Source organism: Mustela putorius, unplaced genomic scaffold (assembly GCF_011764305.1).
Source record: "Mustela putorius furo isolate JIRA1106 unplaced genomic scaffold, ASM1176430v1.1 tig00003911_pilon_pilon_pilon, whole genome shotgun sequence".
In the NCBI taxonomy this organism is placed as follows: domain Eukaryota; kingdom Metazoa; phylum Chordata; class Mammalia; order Carnivora; family Mustelidae; genus Mustela; species Mustela putorius.
Genome location: NW_025422058.1, coordinates 161,906 through 188,997, shown reverse-complemented (window position 1 = coordinate 188,997; position 27,092 = coordinate 161,906). Strand labels below are relative to the sequence as shown.

Sequence of the window (27,092 nt, the reverse complement as noted above, 5' to 3'; positions counted from 1 at the left end):
CAAAAATTAAAAATTATCAGCCATTCGTTTCCTTATTTATGATGAAAAAATATTTCTTTTTAGTTTAATTACAAAATGAGTTCTTGGTGGTGTCCAATGACTATAGATACTAAGGAGATGTTAATTTCACTTCAGTGATTTATAAAGATATGTTGGGTAAATTCCCCTTTTATATTGTTATTATTAATATACATTGTTTATTATAAATGTGCTCTATCTTACCATAAAGCAATTTTTGATAATAAAACAATAAAATTGTTTTAGCACTAAATAATGAAAATCATTTTTGGACTTAACTGATCTGCTTAACGAAAAGCAGAATTCCATTCATCATTTGATTTTGATAGATCACAATTTGATGTGCTTATTCACATTAACGTTAATCTATGCTTTATGACATGGAAAGGGAGAGAAGTATTATGTTTGGAAAAAGTTTATGTGCTCCTGGCAAATACGTACCTCAGCAGTTTTATGAAGTCATGTGGAGAAAATACCGTGTGTGTCAGCGCTACAATATTACAAGATTTTGTTTATTTCTCTGTCTTGAAGTTCCTTCCTAAAATTCAGTGTACATCAGAGATTGGAGAGATCTGGGGACACTCTTGAATTTTGTAAAATGAGACAGCACCACCACCCAAATGTAACCCCTCCAAGAGGGGAGGGGGACCTTTTAAATGTTAAACCAAGAAAGACCTCTTTGATAAAGTGATGGAAATCAGGAGGAAAACATCAGCTCTCTCCTGGGAAAGGCTTGTTCAGGTTGCCTAGGGGCCTTTGACTATACAAGTTCTTTTTGTTTTCTTCCAGAAACGGGTTTAATGAAAATCGACAGAAAAGAGCTCTTTTAGCAGCACAGGTAGGTTATGCCTCTGATGGAGAGAGGCAGAGAAATAATCCATTCTGCTTTGGGACTCCACTGTCACTTCAACAATGAGGCCTTTGTGAAGGGGAATAAATGCTAAAAACAAGACAGGAAGGAGAAGAGGCAGAGTAACTTCTCCACTGCTTTTCTGCAACCCTCAAATCCATGCTCCGTTCACATTAACTTTTTGCTCGAGTGTTTTTTTTGCTGTTCACCTCCATTACCTACCGATAGGCTCACAGTGTGTGGGAGATTCAATGTCATTAGCTTGCCAGAAATTTTTAATTGGTTTAAAAATTAAGCGCGATATCAGAGCAATGACAGTCGAACAAACACAAGTAAAAAGGGGCAGAGAAAGGTATACGTGATGCAAAAGGGTGTCGAAGGTGCCCTGGTGTCCTGACAGACAGCTCTGTTAGTGTCTGACAAATCTCAGTGAGAGACACTTAGGGGGAGGCGATCTTTATTTTTGGAGCGTCGTGTAGCCCTGAATCCAAGAAGGCCCTTTTGGCCAGGTCCCCTTCAATAAGGGATGTTGGATAACATAATTGCAATATTTTCAAACTTTGACTGGAATGTTCAAAGAGGTGGTTTAAAAAATATATTTGTCTATAAAAAACAGTTGGGAAAATAGAGAATCCTAACTTAAAGATGCGTGTGGGCAAGTAACATGATGTGGGTATTTATATAACAAATGGCTTATGTATTTAAGGAGGCCTTTGTCAAATTCTGAACTGCAATCCATGCTGCTAGTATTTTCTGGTAAAGGCCTGAATTTTTATATTTTTCGTGTTAATTAAAGAGAAATGTAGAAGATGGATTTGACAGTTTAGAGGACAGAACTAATTTATTCTTATTCACAATAGAATTTTTTTTGTACTTAGACGGGCAAAAGCCTGGAATGGAAACACTTTTTAAAAGTTTTCCTTTAAAAGTGTTTTGTGTACGTAAATACTTATGTATCATGTGAAGTGGTTAAAATGGCTTTTCTCTGAGAAATTTAACTCCATGTTTGTCAGTTGACCATGTTATCCACAAGAAGACATCAGCATGACTCTAGTAGAAAATCCAATTTTGAAGAAACTGCATTTTGGAGAGCCCACCAGTGTCAAAATCTGTGAAATATATCCCAAAGTTGTCACATAAAGTGACCTCTGGTTGGGGTTATACTGTTGTCTGTTTAGATATTTCTAGAATTTATCTCATTTACCCCAACAGAGGTAACTTTGGTTAGTAGGTGAGGAACACACTTACCTTGTCCTCAGTTCCCTTTTAGAGAGAGTGAAGAACAGGCCACCTACACTGGCTCCTCAATGTCCTGCAGCTAGAGAACATGCACCAACATTATGTAATATCTGAACAAGTTTTAAAAGAAGAAACGCTGAAGAAGAAAGGCAGTGAGGTCATAATCTCACACTGCACTGTTTAGGATCTCATCTATCATAAGGCCATTCTTGTCCGCTGATTCACGACTCCTGCTCTAGCAAGACGGAGCAGTGGTGGAGAGACATCTGTGCAAGTAAGGGTTCAGATATGCTGATACACCAAGAGCCAAGAAAGGGGAGACACGGACCCCTGCCTGTGGTGTATTTCTGTGCCACACACATTTTTCTCTAGATTTCTCACCTGGAGACGGTTTCTCTGTGCTTCTCACGTCCTGTGGAGATGTTATCAGCAAGGAGGAAGAATGGGCTGTCACCTTTTTATCGATTATGTGAATGTAGGCACCCACTGCCTGGAATTCTTTTGCATTTGGGTTACATTTCAAAATTTGTCTCCTAAAAGCAGGTGCTCAGGCAGACTAAGGTGCAGCTAATTTATTTGGTGGGGGGTAGAAAAGTGAGACCAGGAAGGAGCAAATCTTAGAGAGTATGTTGAGGAGGGGCTCCGGAGGCTCAGTCTTGGTGGGGGGCCCCCTGAGGAGCTGTGTAGAATTAGTTGTGGAATTGTTTCTCCAAGGAATGGGGGAAGTTGCCCGTACTTATCTACTGATTCCTGTCTCTCCTTGATTGAGGTGTGGCCTTTGGGAGACCTTTTATCCCCAGGGAGGCGTTTTCTGTGGTCTTTCCTACTTGGATTTTGCCCTGAGGCAGAAAAAGAAAGAAACCAGTGCTTGAAGCTGAAGGGTCTTGATGTGCACAGAAACCCAGAGGCAGGTGGGCTGAGAGGATGCGGAGGGAGATTCAAGAGAATCTTTTATAGTTACGGTTCTGAACAGGCTTGGCAGGCAGATTATTCCTATTTGAATAATGCCTAAAATTCAACTCAGTTGGTATTTGTTGACAACATTCAAGAGACGGCGCTAGAGACATAGAATGAATAATGGTACTTATTGCCTAGATACTCAATGCCTTGTGAAGGCAGGCAAGTAAAGAAACTATTTCTGTGCAGCTTGTTCATCGTATCTAAGATGCCATTAATTGCCGTTATTTATATGACTCAAAAACAAAAGTGTTCCCAGTTATAAGTGTAAGATGCCATTATGAGTTCAGGTTGGTTAAAAAAGTAAAAGCTATGTAAGGGTCTTGTGTTAGTATTGGTGAAATGTGGAATGATGCATGAAACTCGTGGTCATTAGGTCGCCAAGGTAACTAGGATGCTTTTGTGGCCAGAAGGCTGGTATGTTGAGCAATTGTCCTTTCCATGGAGGTGTAGCCTGAGTTGAGTCAAAAAAATTATATTTCTAGTCTTGGTCTATTCTTGTCTGATGTATTCAGTTTTTGCCTAATAATTAAATTAGGTAACATTTACAACCCTTGTTGCGTGCCCAGCTCTACTTTACTCTCTCCGTTTCATTGAATACAGTTCTACTCTTATTCCATTTTAGAGATTGGGAACTGAGGCTGCATAGGTTAAACAGTTTGTTCAAGGTTATAAGCCTGTGTGAGGCAGACTTGAAGCCACTATACACTTTTAGTGAGCATCGCAGATAATTCACTGGAGCTGAAGTCAGATTTTGGTGCCCAGGATTATTGGTGGCTGTGCTAGAGGTAGGCAGATGGCTACAGACAAGATAATATTTGCTGTCTTGGGGAATCAAAGTCAGAGACTGTTGTGAGTTTAACTTAATTTGAAGACAGAGGCAAAAGCAGAAAGGAGAGATTGAGCAGTGAGGATGAAACCTGGGAGAAATAAGAACAGGAAACAGTGAACTTGGAGGCATAGTATCAAGCAAGGAGTTTAGAAAGGAGTGTTAAAGTTGAGAGCAAGTGTGGAAGTCCTCTTCTCTGACTTGGAGCAAGTTTGGCTATTAAAAGAAAAACTACTTCGCTGGAAAATACTAAAATAAAACTGTGTGTGGAAAGGAGACTGGGATTTGTTGAGGTAGGACTTTGGACCTGAAGTCACATTCCCTATCACCGCTCTTTTCTTGTCTTCACCCTTTCCAGATTTTCTGACAACATCTGGTACTCAATTTGACAATTACATGGCAGGCTTTGGGAGTGTATGTTCTTCTGATGAACATAGAAATCCTATTTGAAAGGACATTGCTTTGGACCTTATGCTAAATTATCAATGAGTTTGAGTAAAAATCCTTAATTAATTAGTTTCAGTAATCCACAGTTATTTGCTAGTAAGCTCTATTGACTTCCAAAAATCTTAAGGTTTGTCAGGACTGCTTAGATTAATATAAATATCTTTATTGCTAATTCTTTCTATGTGAGGCACTACACCAGAATTTTTACATACATTATTTGAATTTATTGTCATAACTGCACAATTAAGTAGGTACCCATCATTCCCATTTTACAGACAAGGAAAGAAGGTGCTAAGAGGTTAGAAAACTTCTTTTTGCTAAGAGTTAGGGAACTTGTCTAAGAATATGGACTGGAAGACTTAGGACTCTCAACCAGGTTTCTCTGATCCCATAATTCATACTCTTAACCATTACCCTAAAGTGGTGGGAAATCTATAAAAAGATACATTTAATATTCTACGGACTTCAAAGTGTCAGTTCTTTGGAGACTGAGGGGGGACACTCCCTCTGTAGCAGCAGAAGCTTCTGTGGTTGGTGTCCTCACAGATGGCTCTGCAGGCAGTGTGGACGTCCCCGTCTGTTGGTCCATCAGCCCCATGTGTTTTCTCCAGCCCCATCTGTGCTTGGAAATATCAGAGAAGAGCTTCTTCTGTAGGCAAAGCAGTTAGTTAATGTAAAGATTAGAATCCACCGAGGTTCTTTTTCAAGGAGGACAAGGAGTCAGGAGAAGAAAGAGCTCAGAGAGGACAGAGACTCGTCAAAGTCAGGTAAGAGGTAAAACCAAACCTTGAGATCCTGTCCTCTAACCACGAAGGGTTCTTCTGGGAGCCTCCTTTGTTGCCTCCAGAAGCCAACAAAATAGAGTCAACAATTCATAATTTCTGTTTCTGTAGCTATTTCCCAGACTTCCTGATTGCTTATTGGGCTTGAATTAAATAATTTAACTGTCTTGAATTCTTATTTCTGTTTTTCAAAGTTGGAAGCAACGTCTTCAAGATATTTCTTCCATGAAGCTATTAATTGGGGTGAGAGCAAAATAAAAGGTCGGTGTCACACCTTTGTTTTTGTATTTGCTTTCTTGAAAGTCCCCTTTGAGGGATATACTGAATTAACTATTGCCATTTAATGCACGGAGGAAGCTGAGCCAGGGTGGTAATAATGGGAACAGTTAAGTTCACTTCATGTAGAAATTTGAATTACGTTTGGAAAGAAGCAGGATTAAACAATTAAAGTAGGCTGATAAATCTGTGATCAGGAAGTATCTGGGTATCAAACGATTTTTTTCTGCATCATTTCCTGGCTCCTGTTTCCTTGGCCTCCTTATTTTTACTTACCCATTTCCCATTTTCATTAAGCAGAATGCTCATGAGAACTTGAACTTTAATTCAATTTTTTCATTTTACTCAAAATATAGCAATTCCTGGCTAGTTTTGGATTGATAGTTGTTTTCAGGAGAATAAACAGGGCTTGTAGATAAATTTTTGAAGGAGATACATGTGTTTGTCTAGGTGTTTAGGCATATTTTTATTTATTGTAAAAAGTGTAAGATTGTGATCTAAGATAAAATTTAAAGGGGAAGAAACTTCACTTAAATTTGTGAAAAACATAAATTTTTACCTATATTGATGATCGAAATTGAAACAGCTCATTTTTCCTCAGTTAAGATGTCCTTAGAGACTTGTAGGTGTTTCAGTGTAAAGAGATATTTTAGCTCAGTGGATCTTAAAGGTAGAAAGACAATGGCGTTTTCTAATTCTTGACTTGGGCAGAATTGTGTTTAATCATCTCAGCCAGTTAACTGTCTTCCACGACCTTAACATAGTCCAAAGAGGTACCACTTTGTGGTGACTCGAAGATGTGTTCTCATTCTCTTGATGTGTTACTTAAATTCTTCCTGTTTTAAATTCTTCCTGTTTGAAATTTGCCGATTGCTCCTTGTCCTCTCTCTTTATTAGAGGGAAAGTTTTCACTGTGGTTCATTTGCATTTTCAAAACTTACTCAGAAGCTCATGGTTTCTTGCTTCCTCTTTCAACAGAATCCTTTGGGGCAGTGTTTCTTTCCACGAAAAAGAATATTTTTGGTGATGGCTGGTTTAGATCCCATTAAAATTAAGTATGGGTCAGAAAGAATGTATTATTTTTAATGGAGCCTGAAGATTAATTAACACACACACTTTGAATGAAATGTTTTATTCTTCATTGGGGAGGGTATATGGTATGGGTAGTGCTGTGAATCGTGTTAAGACTGATGATTCACAGACTTGTACCCTTGAGACAAATAATACATTACATATTAATAAAAAAAATGTTTAATTCTTCTTCTCAGAAATGAGAGTTTCTGTTTGGGTTTTTTAAATACTTTGTCTGATTCCCTGAGCTAACAATGGACAGTTCTTTAAGACAGCACTCATTCCTGGAGATGGAACCCTTTGGACGTGCAGCCGAGCCAAACTCTGTCAATGGAATCTTCTGCAGCTTGTTCATTTCTGGTTCTCATCATCTGGGACAGGGATTCCTTACATGGGAACTTGACCTTTCAATTGCTTGAAGGAAGCTAACCTTTGCTCTCAGGGTAGTCTGAGATGTGAAAGCTTGTCTTTCTTGTTTCACAGCACACATAATGAAATGAACTAGATAGAGACTCGATGGGCTTAATTCTTTAGCTCATCAAGGCAAGAAGCCCAGGGTTCTGTTTGAATTAATAATGGTTACAGTTAGTCCAAGCTAAATCTTGACATATTATGTTTATAAGAATTGATGCACACCAGAAGATAACTTTTTTTTTTTTTTTGTCCTTTAGGTTCTTGTCCTCATGAATGCCTTAACGGAGCTTTCTGTTCTAAGACTGGTACATGTGACTGTCAAATATTTCAGGCACTTGGGACACGGTGCCAGATTGGTAAGTTTCAGGGCTACTTGAGAGAATTATAAGTCAAAGAGAATTTTAAGGTGTAATTGGCTACATCAGTGTTCATGCACTGGGAATTGAGGCAGTCGTATTATGCATTAACTTGTGTCCCTAATTCATTCAGACAATTTAGAAATAATGTAAAAGAAAATGCATATGTCCACTTTCCCTTCTCACTGATCTCTACTACTTCCTCAGGTTTTTTTCTTTTTTTTTCCATTTCATGGATGGATGATATCAGTCCATTAAACCAGGTCCTTACTTGTTTCTGTTTCTGCTTTATAAATTAGACTTATTATTTGGAGCCACTCTTTTTCTTACTTTGAATTAATTGGACATTCTGTATATAAAATAGACACAGTTTTGAGAGTTCTTCAAAGGCAGAGGGTTCTTTAAAACATTTTTAACCACATTGTCTGGGATAGGTTCCTACCTCAGTAAGGATAAATATTAATTTGTTTAATAAGTATTCATGGAGTACCTACTAAATCCCAGACCTGCCACTGGGGATACAATAGTGAGTAATACAGACATGCTTCTGCCCTCTGGGAGGTTACAGTCTAGAAAAAAAAAACAATGCATAAGAGATACATATTCATTATACTTAAACCACATGCTATAAAGGAAAGTACAAGATTCTGTGAAAATCTGCAACGGAGGTAAGGCATACTGTCAGAGAAGACTGAACAATGAATTGCTCTGTTTTTTCCTGAAAAGGACAATGTTGGTCAAGGCTAAAAAATTTAGGTAAAATCACACACACACACACACACACACACACAAAGACAATGATTGTGCCTTATTTCTGTGCTCCCTACAGCAGCGTGCATTAAAATGTTTTATATTGAGTGCTTGGTAAAGGTAATTGATTTCCATATTATTCTAAAGGGAAGGACCTAGAAAGTTAATATAGAATAGAGGGTTATCCACAAAGGGAAGAAGGGAGGTAGTCACAAAGGCAATATGAAATGAAGTTGTATGATTTAAGATGAATATTGTTTGACATTTGGCCAGTTTAAGGCTATGAATTCCTAAATTCCAGCATCCTTTGGATGACTAATGCTCCCTACCCCAAGGTCTCAGACATATAAACATGATCTTTCTTTTGTCATGGTTATTTTTCTCTGTGAATACTATTGAGATATTTTTGAAAGAATTGCAGAGTCTGGAACACTCTACGGCTGCTTATGCAAATATTTAGGGCACTCAGTGGTAACATTTCTTTCTTTTCTATGCCACTGTGTTTGTTTTATCTCTGTTACCTTCTTTTACTGTATCATTTTCCTTACTATTCACTTCTTCTAAACTTCTTCTGGAAGCAAAATTTAAAGACGTTTCTAACACAAAACCTTTCTTCAAAGCAACTTGGAAACCATATTTTCCTTTAGGAGAGTTTAATAGTTTTGAGAACAACTGAAAATTTTATATTGGTTGTTTCTTTCTGCGATATTGACCACCAAAGAAGAAAATATTTATTTTCATGAAAATTGGAATCACCTACCATAACTGAACCTTGCCAGAAACAGGATATAATTTCTTTTATTCAATTAAATATTGTCTTATTTCTTTTCAGTGCCAAACATGGGCAATGGCAGAGATGGGATTTGCAAAACCTGGGGACAGTACCACTTTGAAACTTTTGATGGCATTTACTATTATTTCCCAGGAAACTGTTCTTACATTTTTGCAAAGGACTGTGGTAATTTGGAACCTCAGTACACTGTATGGGTAGGTGATCCTAGGGCATAATTAACTTAAAGATTTTTTTTTCCTGGCAAAGTTTATATTTTTAAAGGTGTGCACAAATGATGGAAAATATATAATAATCATAGTGCAAATACTTGGGGCTCTGACTGGGGAAGAAGAAGGATTCGTTTTTAATGGGATGGACCCAATTTGTAGCTAAATTGAGTCTATCTTATTAAGATGGAGCTTTGGATTGGGAGAAGAAGGATTTGGATCTGTGTGGGAGAGAGTTATAGGTAATGCAAAATGTCTATATTACAATGTCATAATATCACTTCTGGTTCATATCCCCATTATTCAGATTGTATTCAAACATTTTGAAGAGGGCGTGGGTTTGGATGCTAACCAAATTGCTCATACAGATTTCTTTTCTGATGCTACCATTGTGATATTCCCCCGGATTAATTTTTTTTTGAAGGCACCCCTTAGTGTGATCAGAGGCTGGCATTCAGGAAATGGAGTACAGAAGGAAGGCCCAAGGACATAGAGACAGGCACTTACTAGGTTGGTTCATACTGTATAATTGAGTGCAGAGAGATAGTGTTTAGCTGAACTCTTGATTTGGAAGAATTCCTAAGAGACTGCTCAGAATGCAAGCTGCAGAGTGGCTCTAGTTGAAGTAAAAAAGTCAGGACTCTTTCCCTGTCTCACTCTCTTGCCCTGACTTTCTAGCTGTCTCCAAGCAGAGTCACGAGACAGCTGTGCTATCCTGTTCAAAAGCTAGAACTCTCCATAGGCATCATTTGTTGAAACCTCTGTTTTCTTTTTCCCTTCTAACTTAAATTGAAGTTGCCTAGATTCTCCTCTCCTAGGTGGTGCAAATTTTAAAAAGTAGGCTTTGAAGTTTTTAAAGAGCAACAAGAGCCTTGTGACCCAGAAAGGAAATGAGATCTACTGAAAGTTAACTGATGAGGCATAAAGATAAAAAAAAAATCCTCTGTGTCTTTAGATAGGGAAGTCAGTGGCAAGCATCTTCAGTATTTACAGGGCTCCTGTTTTCAGCCACTTATTGTCTGTTTCTCCTCCACTCTCTCACTGGGTTTATCACTCAAACACCTTCTGACTCCCTCATTGAAATGTTCTTGTCCAGGGTCTCACCCTTCTGAAGAATAAAGTGTCAACTAGATAATCTATCCTTTGATAATAGCACACAATGCTGAACTGTGCTCCCAGAGCTAATTTTGTTTCTACTTGGCTCTGTTTTAGCTGGTGGAATTTTCTTTCTAGGCAACAAATCCATTCATTTTAAATGTCATCTTTCCCCTGATTATGGAAATAGTTCATCCACCTTTCCCTTTCTTTCTTTCTTTCTTTCTTTCGATTTTATTTATTTATTTGAGAGAGAGAGAACACAAGTTGGGGAGGGGGCAGAGAGAAGGGAAAAGTAGACCCCCCGCTAAGCAGGGTGCCAATGTGGGGCTTGATCCCAGGACCCCGAGATCATGACCTGTGCCTAAGGCAGATACTTAACCGACTGAGCTTTCCAGGTGTCCCTGTTCTCACCTTTGATAAATTTAAACCTCTTAACAAGCTACAAGTTATAAGATGACATATAAGTGGTTTTACTCAAAAGTTAGTCTAATCTTTTACAAGAAAATTCTCGTGTGTCTTTTATACTTCTTGAAATAGTTCACTTTTCTTATAGAAAATTTAAAAATTTCAGAGAAGTCTATAAAAATAGTGTTTGAACTACTGCAATATAGACTGCAGCCGATGGCCATTTGGGCTCTCTCCATCCTTTGGCTCATGTAGATAATAAATGCTATAAACATCAGGCTGCATGTATCCCTTCGAATTTGTATTTTTGTATTCTTTGGGTAAATACCTAATAGTGCAATTACTGGGTCATAGGATAGTTCTATTTTTAACTTTTTGGGGACCCTCCATATATTTTCCAGGATATCACTCAGCCATTGGAAAGAATGAAATCTTGCCATTTGCAATGACATGGGTGAAGATAAAGAGTAATATGCTAAGCAAAGTCAGTCAGTTAGAGAAAGCCAGATACCACATGATTCCACTCATATGTGGAATTTGAGAAACAAACAGATGAACATGTGGGAGGGGGGAAAAGAGAGGGAGGGACGCAAATCATAATAGACTCTTAAGGTTAGAGAACAGACTGAGGATTGTTAGAGGAGGGTGGGGGATGGTCTAGAGGGTTGATGGCTAGAGGGTTGATGAGCACTGAGTGTTGTATGTAAGTGAAGAATCACTAAATTCTACTCCTAGAACCAATACTACCATGTATGTTAACTAACTAGAATTTAAATAAAAATTTTAAAATAGAGTTAGCACTGCTAATGGCTCCACATATTTTCTTCTACTCTTTTTTTCTCTGAATTTTAAACACATTTATAATCTTGAAATCCGACTATGTATAATTTTCTGTCTGAGATTTTCACCTGGTAATTATGTTAAGAACTTTCTTCCATGTCAAATATTCTTGAAAAACCAAAATTTTATTAGCTATCTTTGTTCCAATTTATGGAATATTCAAAATCTTTACTTAAGCCCTGTTTTGGAAATTTAGAATTTAAAATATATTTTCAGTCTTTTTTTTTTTTTTAAGATTTTATTTATTTATTTGAAAGAGAGAGAGAGAGATCACAAGTAGGCAGAGAGGCAGGCAGAGAGAGAAGGGGGAGGAAGCAGGCACCCTGCTAAGCAGAAAGCCCAATGCAGGGCTCAATCCCAGGACCCTGAGATCAGGGTCCGAAGGCAGAGGCTTTAACCCACTGAGCCACCCAAGCACCCCTTTTCAGTCTTTTAATACATACATTGATCAACATCTTTCTGCATATATCCCTTTCTATTCCTGATCATTTTCTTTTTCAATTTAATTTTACTTTTATGAAAATAATACCTGTACATAGTTTTAAAAACTTATCTAAGGCATGTGAAGCAAAAATGTAGCCCCTGCTTGCTTTCACTCCCAACCTTAGCTAAAATCTGTCTCCCTAAGGCAATTGCTTCAACTCCTTAAGCGATTTCTTCTGGCTTTTACATTACATGCCCAAATATGTTATTATTTATTTATCTTTCAAGTTAAGCCTTAGTCATTTCCTACTACAGAAAATGGAATCATCTTTGTTATGTCCCCCTTCCTGCCCCTAACACACACACACACACACACACACACACACACTCTCCTTCCCTCCTCTTTACAGAGTTGTATTGTCATCTCAGGTTAAATGATATGTGGTTTATTATTGTGATTTACATATTAAACATATATGTATGTATATATGAATTCATATAAATATTATTTAGACCTGAGCCCAGTAGTTTATTATGATTTTGTTTCTCCTCTTTGTACATTTTTTTTAAGATTTTATTTATTTATTTGACACAGAGAGATCTCAAGTAGATGGAGAGGCAGGCAGAGAGAGAGAGAGAGAGAGAGAGAGAGAGAGAAGCAGGCTCCCTGCTGAGCAGAGAGCCCGATGTGGGACTCGATCCCAGGACCCTGAGACCATGACCTGAGCCGAAGGCAGCGGCTTTAACCCACTGAGCCACCCAGGTGCCCATCTTTGTACATTTGTATAGAGTTATTATCTATACAATTATCCCCTTTTTTTGGTTTGCGACACTTTTATACTCTAATCACTAATTTTTTTTCTTCAAACTCTTTAGCTCCATAAATTTCTTCTCACTGTGGTCAGATATTTATACTTTACTTTTTGAACCCTTGAAATTAACTTTGGAATAGAGTAAGGTAATCTTTCATTCTTCTCCTTTCTTCTCTCCTTGTTTTCTTTATTCTCTTTCTCTTTTTCTCTTCCTCCCTCCCTTCTTCCTTCCTTTCTTCTTCCTTCTCTTCCCTTCCTTTTCTCTTTCTTTCCCTCAACTAAATTTCCCATCAAATTTTGAGAAGTAAACTTTGTCTTTCCTAAAATATTCTTTTATTTTTAGAGCAATTTTATTTTTAGTGAGGTTGTTAGTCACTTTTGCGACCTCTAGGTATTGCATTGTATAGAGCTCCATTTCATGAGTCTCTAACGTGACATGGACATGAAAACTACAAATGTGTTTCTTTGTGGTGCTCGACTGTCTTCCTGTCAGAATTAGTTTTTTTCTAGTGCATACCAGGTGTCTTTAAAATAATAAGTCAGTCAGAGAAAGACATATACCATATGATTTCACTCATATGTGGAAATTAAGAAACAAAACAGATGAACATAGAAGAAGGGAAAGAAAAATAGAATAAGATTAAGACAGAGAAGGAGGCAAACCATAAGAGACTCTTAACTATAGGGAACAAACTGAGGGTTGTTGGAGGGGAGGTGGGTGGGGGTGGGGTAATTGGGTAATGGACATTAAGGAGGGCACTTGAAGTCATGAGCATCGGGTGTTGTATGCAACTGATGAATCACTAAATTCTACCTCTGTAGAATTCTACCTCTAAATTCTACTATACTGTATGTGGACTAACTTGAATTTAAATAAAACCTTGAAAGAGAAAAAAAGAATGTTGAGACTCAATATACAAAGATTCAGCTTATTTAAAAAATATGCCAAGGGGTGCCTGGGTGGCTCAGTGGGTTAAAGCCTCTGCCTTCGGCTCAGGTCCTGGTTCCAGGGTCCTGGCATCGAGCCCCACATCGGACTTTCTGCTCAGCGGGAAGCCTGCTTCCTCCTCTCTCTCTGCCTGCCTATCTCTCTGCCTACTTGTGATCTCTGTCAAATAAATAAGTAAAATCTTTTAAAAAATGTTGAATTATCTTGTACTCTAAAAAGTTGATTTTGTTGTCCAATTTCTTTGATAAATCTTTTTTTTTCCTCTTGAAAATCCTAAATGTTTGTAATTTTGTAAAGTGGCATTAGTCTAACATTGCTGTAGAACTGTAAACAGACATTGTGACTCTGGGAACTCAAATGAAGGCCTACATATCTTATTGGTTCCAACACTTTCTATTTTTTCGCCCCTTCAAGGTTCATAATAGCCCTAAGTGCTATGGTTCAGTGTATTCCTGTTACCGGTCAATCAGCTTGTTCTTTTCAGACCAAGAGGAAATTCGTATTTATGGGCATGAAATAAAAAAGGATGGAATCAGGTAAGATATGATCAATGATATAATGAAAATAACACCGAACATGTCATGTTTGAAATTGAATTATGGGGAGTAGAAGAAAGGATTTCTGTCAACCAATAACCTTAAAGTTATATCATACAGACATTAAAATTTAGCAAGCTCTGAGGCCAGTCAGGTGACCAGAACCTAACCAGTTTTACCTCCCTAATGTTTGTGTAGGATACACTTAGGTTTGCACAGGTACAGATGCGATTATAGAAGAGATTCAGGAGAAATCTTCATAGTTCAGCTCTTCAATTATACTTGCCTTCTTTCTTAAATCTTCTCTCTTTCTCTCTTTCTTGCATTTTCCCTTCCCCCCTCTTTCTTCCTCCCTCCCCACTTCCTCTCTCCCTTCTCCCCTCCCCCCCCTTCCTTTCTTCCTTCGCAGTTACTTAAAGTATAACTAAACCTGTGGAAGTCTTTTCCAAATGCGTACGAATGAGGCTTGGGTGTCATTTGAGACTTTCCGCTAGTATTCTGACCAAGATTCAGAGCCAAGAAATAACTGGCTTTCTTGAATAGAGCAGAGAAAGGCCCAGTTTTGCCTTCCTAGCTACCAAGAATAAGGCCTGAGAGTTTGGGGGAAGGCGGTGTTTATTAGTTTGAAGAAAGGTTTTCCATATGTAAGGTTGGAATACTGTGGAATAATCCACCTTCTAATCTAAATAACTATAGAATTAGTCAATTTTAAGATTTCTTGGCTGAGCTATGCCAGAAAAAGTAAAATGTGGGATGGGACAATTCTGTCTGTCATTTAGAATTCATTTGAACCCTGGGGATTCTTGCCAGTCTTACCAACCTGTGTACTTTTTTCTCAGTTTGGACTCCTCAAGAGGCAGCAGGCGATAGCAGGAAGGGTTTTGGAGGAAGCACCAGGCAGCCAAGCACTGACCTAGGCTTTGTCACGGTCAGGGGACCCCAAACAGTCTCTCACCTCTCTCAGGCTTATTTTCTTGATCATTTGGGTTCTGTACTTCTCATTTTCTTAGAAAAGAAACCTGTGCCTTTTGAATGGGATAAATAATGCAACTGCATATGTATTTTTTGCAGCTGAATTTAAATAGTAATTTAGAATTCCTTATATGGGATTTGGCATAACACAATGAGCTCTTTAAAAAAAATTATTATGTCTTATAAAACAAAAATACACTTCAAAAAAAAAATACCTTTCAAGTAGATTTTCAGGAATACTAACTCTTTGTTAAATCTCATAGAAAATATTTCTTCGAGGATTTCCATTTGTATGAGAGATTCCATTTGTATGATTTGTATGATGGAAGAAGGATGGTTTTCTTATTATTCAGCTAAGTTGCTTATACTAATACTGCACCTGGCCTAGGGCCTAATTCAAAGCAGGTGTTAGAGAAATATTTGCCAAAATCAAATCAAATCAAAAGTGCAAGTCTCTGCAAATTGCATCTTACCTCTCTAGACTTTGGTTCTTTCGCCTGTGAAATGAAGGGTTTTGGTACATATGAATCCATGAATAATTTTCAGCATTAATTTGTACATTCATTTTAGTTTGCATTGTGAATGTTTCCTGACTAGGTTACATGGAGTTTTTCTTAAATTTCTGGTAGATAATGTAATTTTTACTATTATCCCCCATCTCTACTAGCATCTTTTTATGTTATACACAGCTGGATAATCATAGTTAGGCATCTTCTAGTTTCAAAAATTGTGTATTTCATCAAATTTGCTGTGAAAGAATCAAATGATAAATGACCAAAATAAAAAATATCCACAGCAGAACAACTGTATCTCCATACACTTAACATTCTGTAGCAAAGAAATATCTTTATAAAATGTGATTTACTTTTTTCAAGCATAGCTTTTATAAACTTGCAAATTTAAATGACATTACTCATATAGACTTTTACTGTGAATTTAATAGGAATTTCTCATGCTTATAATTTTTAATAAGAAGAAGTTACGGTAATAGCTGCAGTCATATTTGTCCTTCAGGGTAAAGTTTAGTTATTTTTTTATTCTTAAAACTAATTCTGCATAAAAAAGTGATTTGCAACCAGCTCTATACAAGTAGTTGCAGATATTTTGAATTGTTTCTTTGGGAATTACCATTTTGTTAATGAGTAAGTTTGATTTTGTAATTTTTATTCCATGGAGCATACTCTTTCTGAAAGGAACTCACTAATTTGAAGTGTTTAATGTATGAACATACTAACTAACCTCCCTCCTCACTCATAGTTTTTAAGTTTCACTTAGCATGGCTATTTTAATAAAAATGATTTTTTCCTTCCATTTTCTTAATTCTTAGTGCCTACTCTTTTCTGTAATTTTCATGGATGGAAGGAGATCAGTGACTTTTCAAAAGCATTTTAGGTGATTTACTTTTAAAATGTCCAGTTGCTTAGTTTTCTTCAAGTCTCTCATTTTTCCCACTTATTTCTTTGTGAAAAGTGGAAGGACTGGACATTGGAACAGGAATTTAAATATTCAATGTGACTGTTGTTTAAATAGGCTTAATTACATCCAATTAAAAAAATTTGACTTTTACCCCTATGTAATACTGTAGAACAAAGTATTTTATGTTCCTAATAATGTACTTTGAAGCATTAAAAATATAAATTCTAATTAATCATGCCTAGATGTTTTTCTTTTGGAAAACAATGACTTCTGCCATGGTGACATTTTGGAGATAGAAGCTCCTATTTCCTTACAGGCAAGTTTAAAACAAAATTAGACAAAGTCTGAACTCAGTGTTTTTACCTATTTGCACCATTGTTTCTCCTTACTTCAAAATTGTCCAGCATTTTTAGATTATCTTGTACTCTCTAGATAAAAATAAATACATTTAAGCTCTCATTATTCTAAATAGACAAGGTTATCTTCCAGTTTTATAAAATTATTGATATTTAGCAGCAATGTATTTTTTGTCAGTTGAATAAAACATCCAATTATATGCAGAAAATCTTTACCAGTGGGGAAAACAGGTACCAATTTTGGTTGTCTTTTTATTTCGATATTGAATTTTTCCAAAATGTTGAGATTTCCTCTGTAATGGCTGCTTGGGAAATCTAGCTGCATAGTTCATTCAGTAATTTTGAATAATAATGATATTTTATTTACTTCTCAGTCACTTGAAGAAAGAAATTTATCATGTGTAATGAATTCGTCATCATAACTCTTAAATTGCCTTTATTCTATTTTTCAAGTTTAACGTTGCCTCAGACTGTTGGGCAGGTTTTCATTGAGAAACTAGCTGACTACATTTTGGTGAAAACAACCTTTGGTTTTTCATTGGCTTGGGATGGAATATCTGGAATTTACCTCAAACTGTCTCAGGAGCATAAAGGGAAATCGTGTGGTTTATGTGGAAACTACAATGACATTCAATCTGATGATTTTATCATTCAACAAGGTAAGTGCAGTGGAAGAAATGTGTGGTACTTCTGTGGTCCTCTTCACTCACTGATCAAGCTATTTGTATCCAGAAGAATGCAACTTATCCCAGGTTGGTTAAAATTAGAAGCTAGCACTTGCCTGCTACAGTGATTTTAAGTGAAGACTGAATAGAAACATGTTTGTGAAAAAAAAAGAAAAAAGAAAAAAGAAATATGTTTGTGTCATTTTCAAAAACCATAAGCTAGTTTACATTTACTAAATTAAGATACAAGTCTTACTCATGTAACAAATATTAAATGAACATTGACTTTGTGTCTGTTGTAGGAGCTTGGGGATACATCAGTGAACAAAACAGACTCCTCCCTTGTCTGGGCTTATCTTTTAGTGATTCAAACCCATTTGAAACAAACTTATCTACCTTTGGACAAAAGATATTTTGCATCTAGTCTTCATAGGAATGAATTCATTGACTGCCAAATAATGATTTTGTAAAGATAATAATGTGAATAGAACTTATAAAAGCTGAGTGAAAACTTGGAAAGGTTTTTTTTTTTTTTATCATGTATAATGATGTACATACCATCATTTATCTACTTATACTAAGTCATGAAACTAATCTCAGTGTGCCATTAAAAATGGGTTCTCTTTCAATTTAGATACTAGTGTGGAATGGATACAGAATAAGAATCACAGGACACAGTTACAAGTTAGGTCCACATTTCAAGGTCCGATAAAGAATACTGTTCTTAATATCAGCACTCTAGACTGTGAATCTTCCTCCAACGCTTACATGTTGTGTAACTTGAGGGAACTCATTTAATTTCTCTGATGTTCAGTTATTTTCAGCTGTAAAATAGAGATATAATTATTCTGAGTTCATAGTGTTGTCAGTAATAATAACAATATACCTTGATACTATTTATAGTAACAGTTAATATGAACATGTAGCTATATTATTCCCAACACTTACATCATCCTGTAAGGTGGCTGGCATTTTCTTAATTGTACAATGAGAACTCAGGGGGATGTACCCAACACAGCACAGCTTGTAAATGGTATTATCAGGGTTGGATTACAGACCTTACTGACTTCCAATCCCATGCTTAGATGAATGTGTGAGAAACTGACTTAACCTGTAAAAATGCTATATCATATGTATGTTTTATAGTATACAATTCACAGAGAAGTGTCACCCCATGTGTTTTTAGAGACAGTGAAAGTCCTACTTAGAGGGTGGGTTCTGGAGTCAGATTGTGGGGTTCAAATCCTTCTTTGCCACATATTAAACTTTCTTAGTTTAATGACTTAATAATAGCATGGAGTTGCAAGGATTAACTGAGATAATCCATGTACAATATGTAATCCAGTGTCTGGCACATAATGAATACTGAATACGTTTTAGCTAATTTATAATCATCTCCAGATGTTCTCAAGTAGCCTAGAATGGAGCTAATAGGAAAACATTTGGTTAAAGACATTGTTTTAAGAGGTTCTTGTTAAAATGCAAACATTTTACACAAGATGGATAATGCATCGTCAGGATTAGTTTACTAGCACTGAGAGTACAGAACAGGGTTCCAAGCTGTCGATTTTTCTCCTATGTAAAATGAAGATAATAGTAAAGACCCTGGGAGCTTCCTAACCTTTGAGCATCAAATGAGAAAACGTAAGTGAAAGTGTTCAAAAGTCTGTGAGCACCACATGGATGTACAGTATTGAGATCATCATGAACTAGTGTTTTCATTTGGATATTGAGAATGACAGAATTCATAAACTTGGAGTCTTGAGACTCTATTAGGAAGTAGGGTTTTGGACTCAGGCAGATCAATCAGATGGTTGTTATTGATTTCTTTTTCTTTGGTGTCAAAGCTTCATGAAGAAAATAATACTCAATTCAGTTCTCCGTGTTAGAGTTAGAAAAGACTGTTGCGGGCAACCTCCTCCCGGGTTGTCTGGGGAATATGGTACAGAGGTGAGGCTAGAACAAAGCATCTGCTCTTGCTAGAGGAAGAGGGACTCAGGTCAGGATTTGAGCTGAGGGTCAGACAGGCTTTGATAATCAGGAACATAAAATGGTAAGATGCCTGGGCGGCATGCGGAAGAGTGTTAGCAGATTCTGGGCGGCAGAGGACCGGCAGGCGGCGAGTGGACTGAATTACGATTGAATTGGCAGAAGGCAAGAAGGACCCTGGAAAGTTGGTAGGAAGAGCCTGAAGAGAGAGTTCAGATTTTTCATAGTTTAATTTGGTGCACAGTGTGAAGCAGAGTAATAATAATAAAAAAAAAAAAAACAATAACTTGTAAGGATGTGACTGGAACTTGCCCTCCAATTTTCTCCTATTCTAATAATGCAAGAACATGTCTACAGTTGAGCCGTATTACCTTTAGCTTTAGCCGTATTACCTAGCGGTTTTTTGAAACTCAGCCTGTTCTTTGCTGATTAGATAAAACTTCAGAGGCACTGAGGTAGTTTGATTGAAAGCCATTGAACGCACAGTTTCTTAACAGTGATTAAAATTGTATTTCTCCCTGCATTTCTATTCTTCAGGGATGACTTCACAAAGAAATGAGGCTTTTCAGAATTTCCGTGGATATAGAAATATTTTAATTGATTGTCTCAATGAGCTTCTGGTTCCATAATTCATGTTTATAGCTAGCTACACATCAAAATAGATGCCCTGGCTTACTCTTGTTTTTCCCAACATAGTAATTAATAATGCCTCATTTTCACTCTTAGAAAGCATTCCAGTATGCACAAGAAATCACTTTACTTGTAGCATATATTATGTGAAACATTTTTTTTTTTAAGATTTTATTTATTTATTTGACAGAGATCACAAGTAGGCAGAGAGGCAGGCAGAGAGAGAGGAGGAAGCAGGCTCCCCGCTGAGCAGAGAGCCCGACGTGGGGCCCGATCCCAGGACCCCGGGATCACGACCTGAGCCGAAAGCAGAGGCTTCAACCCACTGAGCCACCCAGGCGCCCCTATGTGAAACATTTTAAATTTAGTTTTGCAGTCTTCCAGACAACCAATCGATATAGATTTAAAGTCTCATTATGGCCAGCTTTTGGGACTTTTATTATTATGATGTCATAAAAATAGATAAATATGTAGCTATAAACTGGAATTAAAGTGAACTCTAAGGGGCTGTCCAGGTTGTTTAGTTACATTAAAATTTGTGCATAGATATTGAAATCAGTGGGCCTTCAGGTAGTATTTTTGGTCCTACAGACTCTTCAAAAAAGATGTTTTGAAATGAAATGTGACTATAGATTTACTTAAAAGTAACATTGGGGGCGCCTGGGTGTCTCAGTTGGTTGAGCATCTGACTCTTGGTTTCTGCTCAGGTCATGATCTCTGGGTTATGAGATCCAACCCCATGTCAGCTCCCCACTCAACAGGGGGGCTGCTTGGGATTCTCTCTCTCTCTCTCCCCTTCCAGCTCTTTCTCATGAGCATGAACATGGGCTCCCTCTTTTTAAAAAAATAACATCAGATTTCCCCTTTTTTTAAAAAAAAATATATATATTAGGGGTACCTGGGTGGCTCAGTTGATTAAGCATCCAACTCTTAATTTCAGCTCAGGTCATGAGCTCAGAGATCTAGCACAGCCTGGAGCTCTGTAATCAGTGGGAAATAAGGTGGAGATTCTCTCTCCCTCTTCCTTTGCCACCCCTCCCCCACAGGAGCTCCCTCTCTCTCTCTCTGTCTTTCTCAAATAAATAAATACACCTTCAAAAAAAAGAGTATATTGGGCCAGGCTGATGCTTTGTTCAGTGGAACATTTCCAGCAATATCAGAGACTATGAGGTGAGCTGGATAAATCTTTAAAAAAAAGATTTTATTTATTCATTTGATGGACAGAGATCACAAGTAGGCAGAGAAGCAGGCAGAGAGTGAGGAGGGAGCAGGTTCCCTGCTCAGCTGAGAGCCCGATGCGGGGCTCGATCCCAGGACCCTGGGATCATGACCTGAGCGGAAGGCAGAGGCTTGAACCCACTGAGCCACCCAGGCGCCCCTAGATTCAACCTTTGGCTGAATGGGGGAGCAGGATTAATTTTCACACAAGGCCCTTAACTTGTTCTCAGGCCAGGTGCTAACATGATTGAAACTTGATCTGAAACAGAGAGCCCAGAAAGCTCACCACCAACCATCTGTCTGCCGCTGCCTGAATCTTGCCTCTGCACAGCACTAGGATAGTATGGCGCTTCTTTAACTGTCTTGAGCATGTTTAAAAACACTGTTGATCATATTCAGATGAAATGGATTTACTTCTTGGTCTTCTCTGAGTGTCTTCTCCAGTCTTTCATTGTTTTTGTGGCTGTCTTCTGAAATCTTCACTATATATATATATATATATATATTTTATTGTGGTATACCTCAAAAATGGAAACTTGATTTTAGCAAGGTTCTGACTAATCTTAAATATAATGAAAGGGCTGTCAGAAAAATTTCATACCAAACTTTTACTTAACGTTTCTTGATTTTAGGTGTATTTCCTCCTCTCTACAACATGCTTAGGCTAATGAGAGCTTTACTGGTGTGTATGTTGTACCATTCACTTTCAGTACCTCTTTATGTTGCTTCAGTGATGTTTGCTTTTTCCCTTCAATGACATGAACTTTTGTTTGGTACTTACACTTTGTTCAATGAAGTATTTTTATACTAAAGTAATGGTATAGTCTGATATCACTGACAATCATTGGTATTTATAAAGGTATTGAATTTAACTTTTTGGCCAAAAAGTATATGTTGATGAACTGTATTTGTGTAAAGTGATGCTAATACACACATATATATTTTGTGTATGTGTGTGTGAAATAGAGGACTATACAGAAGACATTGCTATGTTTGCAAATAGCTGGTCGGTGCAAATTCCTGATGACACCAAATGTGTACCGATGCCTTCAGACTTTCCAAACCCATGCTCCAGCGGAATGCCAGCATTTGAGGTAAATTTGATGTGGCAACCCTGGGCTTGTTGGATATCATACATATACATTGTATTTGCATATTGAATATTAAGCAGTTTTGTACAAACAGGACATAATTAAACCCGGTAAAATTCAGGTAATGTAACTGCAACAGGAATAACTTGAAGATAGTTCAGACATTGTGAACGTAATGAGTTTCATGAGAGCAGTATTCTTTGTGCAAATATGTAGTTAGAAAAATGGTGGTTAAAACCAATAAGGATAAATCACCTTCCCTTTCCTGGTAAGAAGGGAAGGCCCTGCGAATAGATCAGTAGAAAAAATGAGAGTACACTTGTATCATTAAATATGTTCTGCTGACTGCCATCCTCTTCCACACAGGCCATCTTCTTCAAGTGTCAGATTTTGTTGCAGTTCCCATTTCTGAGCTGCCATGAGTATATTGATCCGTATCTGTATATTGCCAGCTGTGTTAATGATCTTTGCAAGTAAGTGAAATAATTAGTATTTGTAATTGAATTCTCTTTGTCCAAAAAGAAGAGCAAACACCACTTCTCTAACGTAGTCCTCTCAGCAGTTCACAAAGTATAATGGAAATGTAAAACATAAACCATACTAACAACTGTTAAAAGCTTGCTGGATAATAAGAAGTACAGACTAAATGGTTTATAGAAGCAGCATGAGCAGAACACAGCAATTCTTCAATGGTTTGTTCCACTGTTGCCTTATGGGAGTTTAGAGATGTCAATAAATTCTTTCAAAATAATGTTTTGAAATGCACAAAATCAGACACACAAAAAACTATATTGAAATAGAGTTATCAAAATAGTAAAAGAAATGAATTTATGATATATATGTATTTTTTAGACAATTCTTTTTTTAAAAAAAGATTTTATTTATTTATTTGACAGAGAGAGATCACAAGTAGGCAGAGAGGTAAGCAGAGAGAGAGAGAGGAGGAAGCAGGCTCCCTGCCGAGCAGGGAGCCCAATGTGGGACTTGATCCCAGGACCCTGAGATCATGACCTGAGCTGAAGGCAGAGGCTTAACCCACTGAGCCATGGGCGCCCGATATATATGTTTTTTATATGCCTTTCAAGTCTAACTCTAACTACTATAATATATTATTTGCCCCAGGGGTACAAGTCTGTGAATCATCAGGCTTACACACTTCACAGCACTCACCATAGCACATACCCTCCCCCGTGTCCATAACCCACCACCCTATCCTTATCCTCCCATCTCCCAGAAATCCTGTTTGTTTCATGATATTAAGAGTCTCTAATGGTTTGTCTCCCTCCTGATCCCATCTTGTTTCATTTTTTCCCTCCCTACCCCCCAACAACCCCTCACCCTGCCTTTCAAATTCCTCATATCAGATCATATAATTGTCTTTCTCTGACTGGTTTATTTTGCTGAGCATAAATGGCAAGATTTCATTTTTTTTTAATTTGGAAATATTTATTTATTTATTTATTTATTTTAATTTTTTATTTTTAATAAACATATATTTTATACCCAGGGGTACAGGTCTGTGAAGCACCAGGTTTACACACTTCACAGCACTCACCAAAGCACATACCCTCCCCAAAGTCCATAATCCCACCCCTTCTCCCAAACCCCCTCCCCCCAGCAACCCTCAGTTTGTTTTGTGAGATTAAGAGTCACTTATGGTTTGTCTCCCTCCCAATCCCATCTTGTTTCATTTATTCTTCTCATGCCCACTTAAGCCCCCATGTTGCATCACAACTTCCTCATATCAGGGAGATCATATGATAGTTGTCTTTCTCTGCTTGACTTATTTCGCTAAGCATGATACACTCTAGTTCCATCCATGTTGTCGCAAATGGCAAGATTTCATTTCTTTTGATGGCTGCATAGTATTCCATTGTGTATATATACCACATCTTCTTGATCCATTCATCTGTTGATGGACATCTAGGTTCTTTCCATAGTTTGGCTATTGTGGACATGGCTGCTATAAACATTCGGGTGCACGTGCCCCTTTGGATCACTACGTTTGTATCTTTAGGGTAAATACCCAATAGTGCAATTGCTGGGTCATAGGGCAGTTCTATTTTCAACATTTTGAGGAACCTCCATGCTGTTTTCCAGAGTGGCTGCACCAGCTTGCATTCCCACCAACAGTGTAGGAGGGTTCCCCTTTCTCCGCATCCTCGCCAGCATCTGTCATTTCCTGACTTGTTTATTTTAGCCATTCTGACTGGTGTGAGGTGATATCGCATTGTGGTTTTGATTTGTATTTCCCTGATGCCGAGTGATATGGAGCACTTTTTCATGTGTCTGTTGGCCATCTGGATGTCTTCTTTGCAGAAATGTCTGTTCATGTCCTCTGCCCATTTCTTGATTGGATTATTTGTTCTTTGGGTGTTGAGTTTGCTAAGTTCTTTATAGATTCTGGACACTAGTCCTTTATCTGATAGGTCGTTTGCAAATATCTTCTCCCATTCTGTCAGTTGTCTTTTGATTTTGTTAATTGTTTCCTTTGCTGTGCAAAAGCTTTTGATCTTGATGAAATCCCAAGAGTTCATTTTTGCCCTTGCTTCCCTTGCCTTTGGCGTTGTTCCTAGGAATATGTTGCTGCGGCTGAGGTCAAAGAGGTTGCTGCCTGTGTTCTCCTCAAGGATTTTGATGGATTCCTTTCGCACATTGAGGTCCTTCATCCATTTTGAGTCTATTTTTGTGTGTGGTGTAAGGAAATGGTCCAATTTCATTTTTTTGCATGTGGCTGTCCAATTTTCCCAGCACCATTTATTGAAGAGGCTGTCTTTTTTCCATTGGACATTCTTCCTTGCTTTGTCGAAGATTAGTTGACCATAGAGTTGAGGGTCTATTTCTGGGCTCTCTATTCTGTTCCCTTGATCTATGTGTCTGTTTTTGTGCCAGTACCATGCTGTCTTGATGATGACAGCTTTGTAATAGAGCTTGAAGTCCGGAATTGTGATGCCACCAACGTTGGCTTTCTTTTTCAATATCCCTTTTGCTATTCGAGGTCTTTTCTGGTTCCATATAAATTTTAGAATTATTTGTTCCATTTCTTTGAAAAAGATAGATGGTACTTTGATAGGAATTGCATTAAATGTGTAGATTGCTTGGGGCGCCTGGGTGGCTCAGTGGTTAAGCCGCTGCCTTCGGCTCAGGTCATGATCTCAGGGTCCTGGGATCGAGTCCTGCATCGGGCTCTCTGCTCAGCAGGGGGCCTGCTTCCTCCTCTCTCTCTCTCTGCCTGCCTCTCTGCCTACTTGTGATTTCTCTCTGTCAAATAAATAAATAAATAAATCTTAAAAAAAAAAAAAAAATGTGTAGATTGCTTTAGGTAGCATAGACATTTTCACAATATTTATTCTTCCAATCCAGGAGCATGGAACATTTTTCCATTTCTTTGTGTCTTCCTCAATTTCTTTCATGAGTACTTTATAGTTTTCTGAGTATAGATTCTGTGTCTCTTTGGTTAGGTTTATTCCTAGGTATCTTATGGTTTTGGGTGCAATTGTAAATGGGATTGACTCCTTAATTTCTCTTTCTTCTGTCTTGCTGTTGGTGTAGAGAAATGCAACTGATTTCTGTGCATTGATTTTATATCCTGACACTTTACTGAATTCCTGTATAAGTTCTAGCAGTTTTGGAGTGGAGTCTTTTGGGTTTTCCACATATAGTATCATATCATCTGCAAAGAGTGATAATTTGACTTCTTCTTTGCCGATTTGGATGCCTTTAATTTCCTTTTGTTTTCTGATTGCTGAGGCTAGGACCTCTAGTACTATGTTGAATAGCAGTGGTGATAATGGACATCCCTGCCATGTTCCTGACCTTAGCGGAAAAGCTTTCAGTTTTTCTCCATTGAGAATAATATTTGCGGTGGGTTTTTCATAGATGGCTTTGATGATATTGAGGTATGTGCCCTCTATCCCTACACTTTGAAGAGTTTTGATCAGGAAGGGATGCTGTACTTTGTCAAATGCTTTTTCAGCATCTATTGAGAGTATCATATGGTTCTTGTTCTTTCTTTTATTGATGTGTTGTATCACATTGACTGATTTGTGGATGTTGTACCAACCTTGCAGCCCTGGAATAAATCCCACTTGGTCATGGTGAATAATCTTTTTAATGTACTGTTGAATCCTATTGGCTAGTATTTTGTTGAGTATTTTCGCATCTGTGTTCATCAAGGATATTGGTCTATAGCTCTCTTTTTTGGTGGGATCCTTGTCTGGTTTGGGGATCAAGGTGATGCTGGCCTCATAAAATGAGTTTGGAAGTTTTCCTTCCATTTCTATTTTTTGGAACAGTTTCAGGAGAATAGGAATTAGTTCTTCTTTAAATGTTTGGTAGAATTCCCCCAGGAAGCCATCTGGCCCTGGGCTTTTGTTTGTTTGGAGATTTTTAATGACTGTTTCAATCTCCTTACTGGTTATGGGTCTGTTCAGGCTTTCTATTTCTTCCTGGTTCAGTTGTGGTAGTTTATATGTTTCTAGGAATGCATCCATTTCTTCCAGATTGTCAAGTTTATTGGCGTAGAGTTGCTCATAGTATGTTCTTATAATAGTTTGTATTTCTTTGGTGTTAGTTGTGATCTCTCCTCTTTCATTCATGATTTTATTTATTTGGGTCCTTTCTCTTTTCTTTTTGATAAGTCGGGCCAGGGGTTTATCAATTTTATTAATTCTTTCAAAGAACTAGCTCCTACTTTCGTTGATT

At 37.6% G+C, this 27,092-nt stretch overlaps 1 protein-coding gene across 2 annotated transcripts in view; it reads left to right on the top strand.

Moving 5' to 3' along the window:
• OTOGL (otogelin like) overlaps positions 1-27,092 on the top strand; it is a 136,191-nt gene that overhangs the window by 1,362 nt on the left and 107,737 nt on the right. For both annotated transcript variants that reach the window (XM_045069092.1, XM_045069091.1), the window contains exons 3-10: positions 808-856; positions 5,317-5,383; positions 7,141-7,239; positions 8,822-8,976; positions 13,930-14,051; positions 17,249-17,454; positions 22,264-22,391; positions 22,755-22,861. In XM_045069092.1, the coding sequence (XP_044925027.1) occupies positions 808-856; positions 5,317-5,383; positions 7,141-7,239; positions 8,822-8,976; positions 13,930-14,051; positions 17,249-17,454; positions 22,264-22,391; positions 22,755-22,861 (933 nt within the window). The remainder of the gene's footprint in view (positions 1-807; positions 857-5,316; positions 5,384-7,140; positions 7,240-8,821; positions 8,977-13,929; positions 14,052-17,248; positions 17,455-22,263; positions 22,392-22,754; positions 22,862-27,092) is intronic.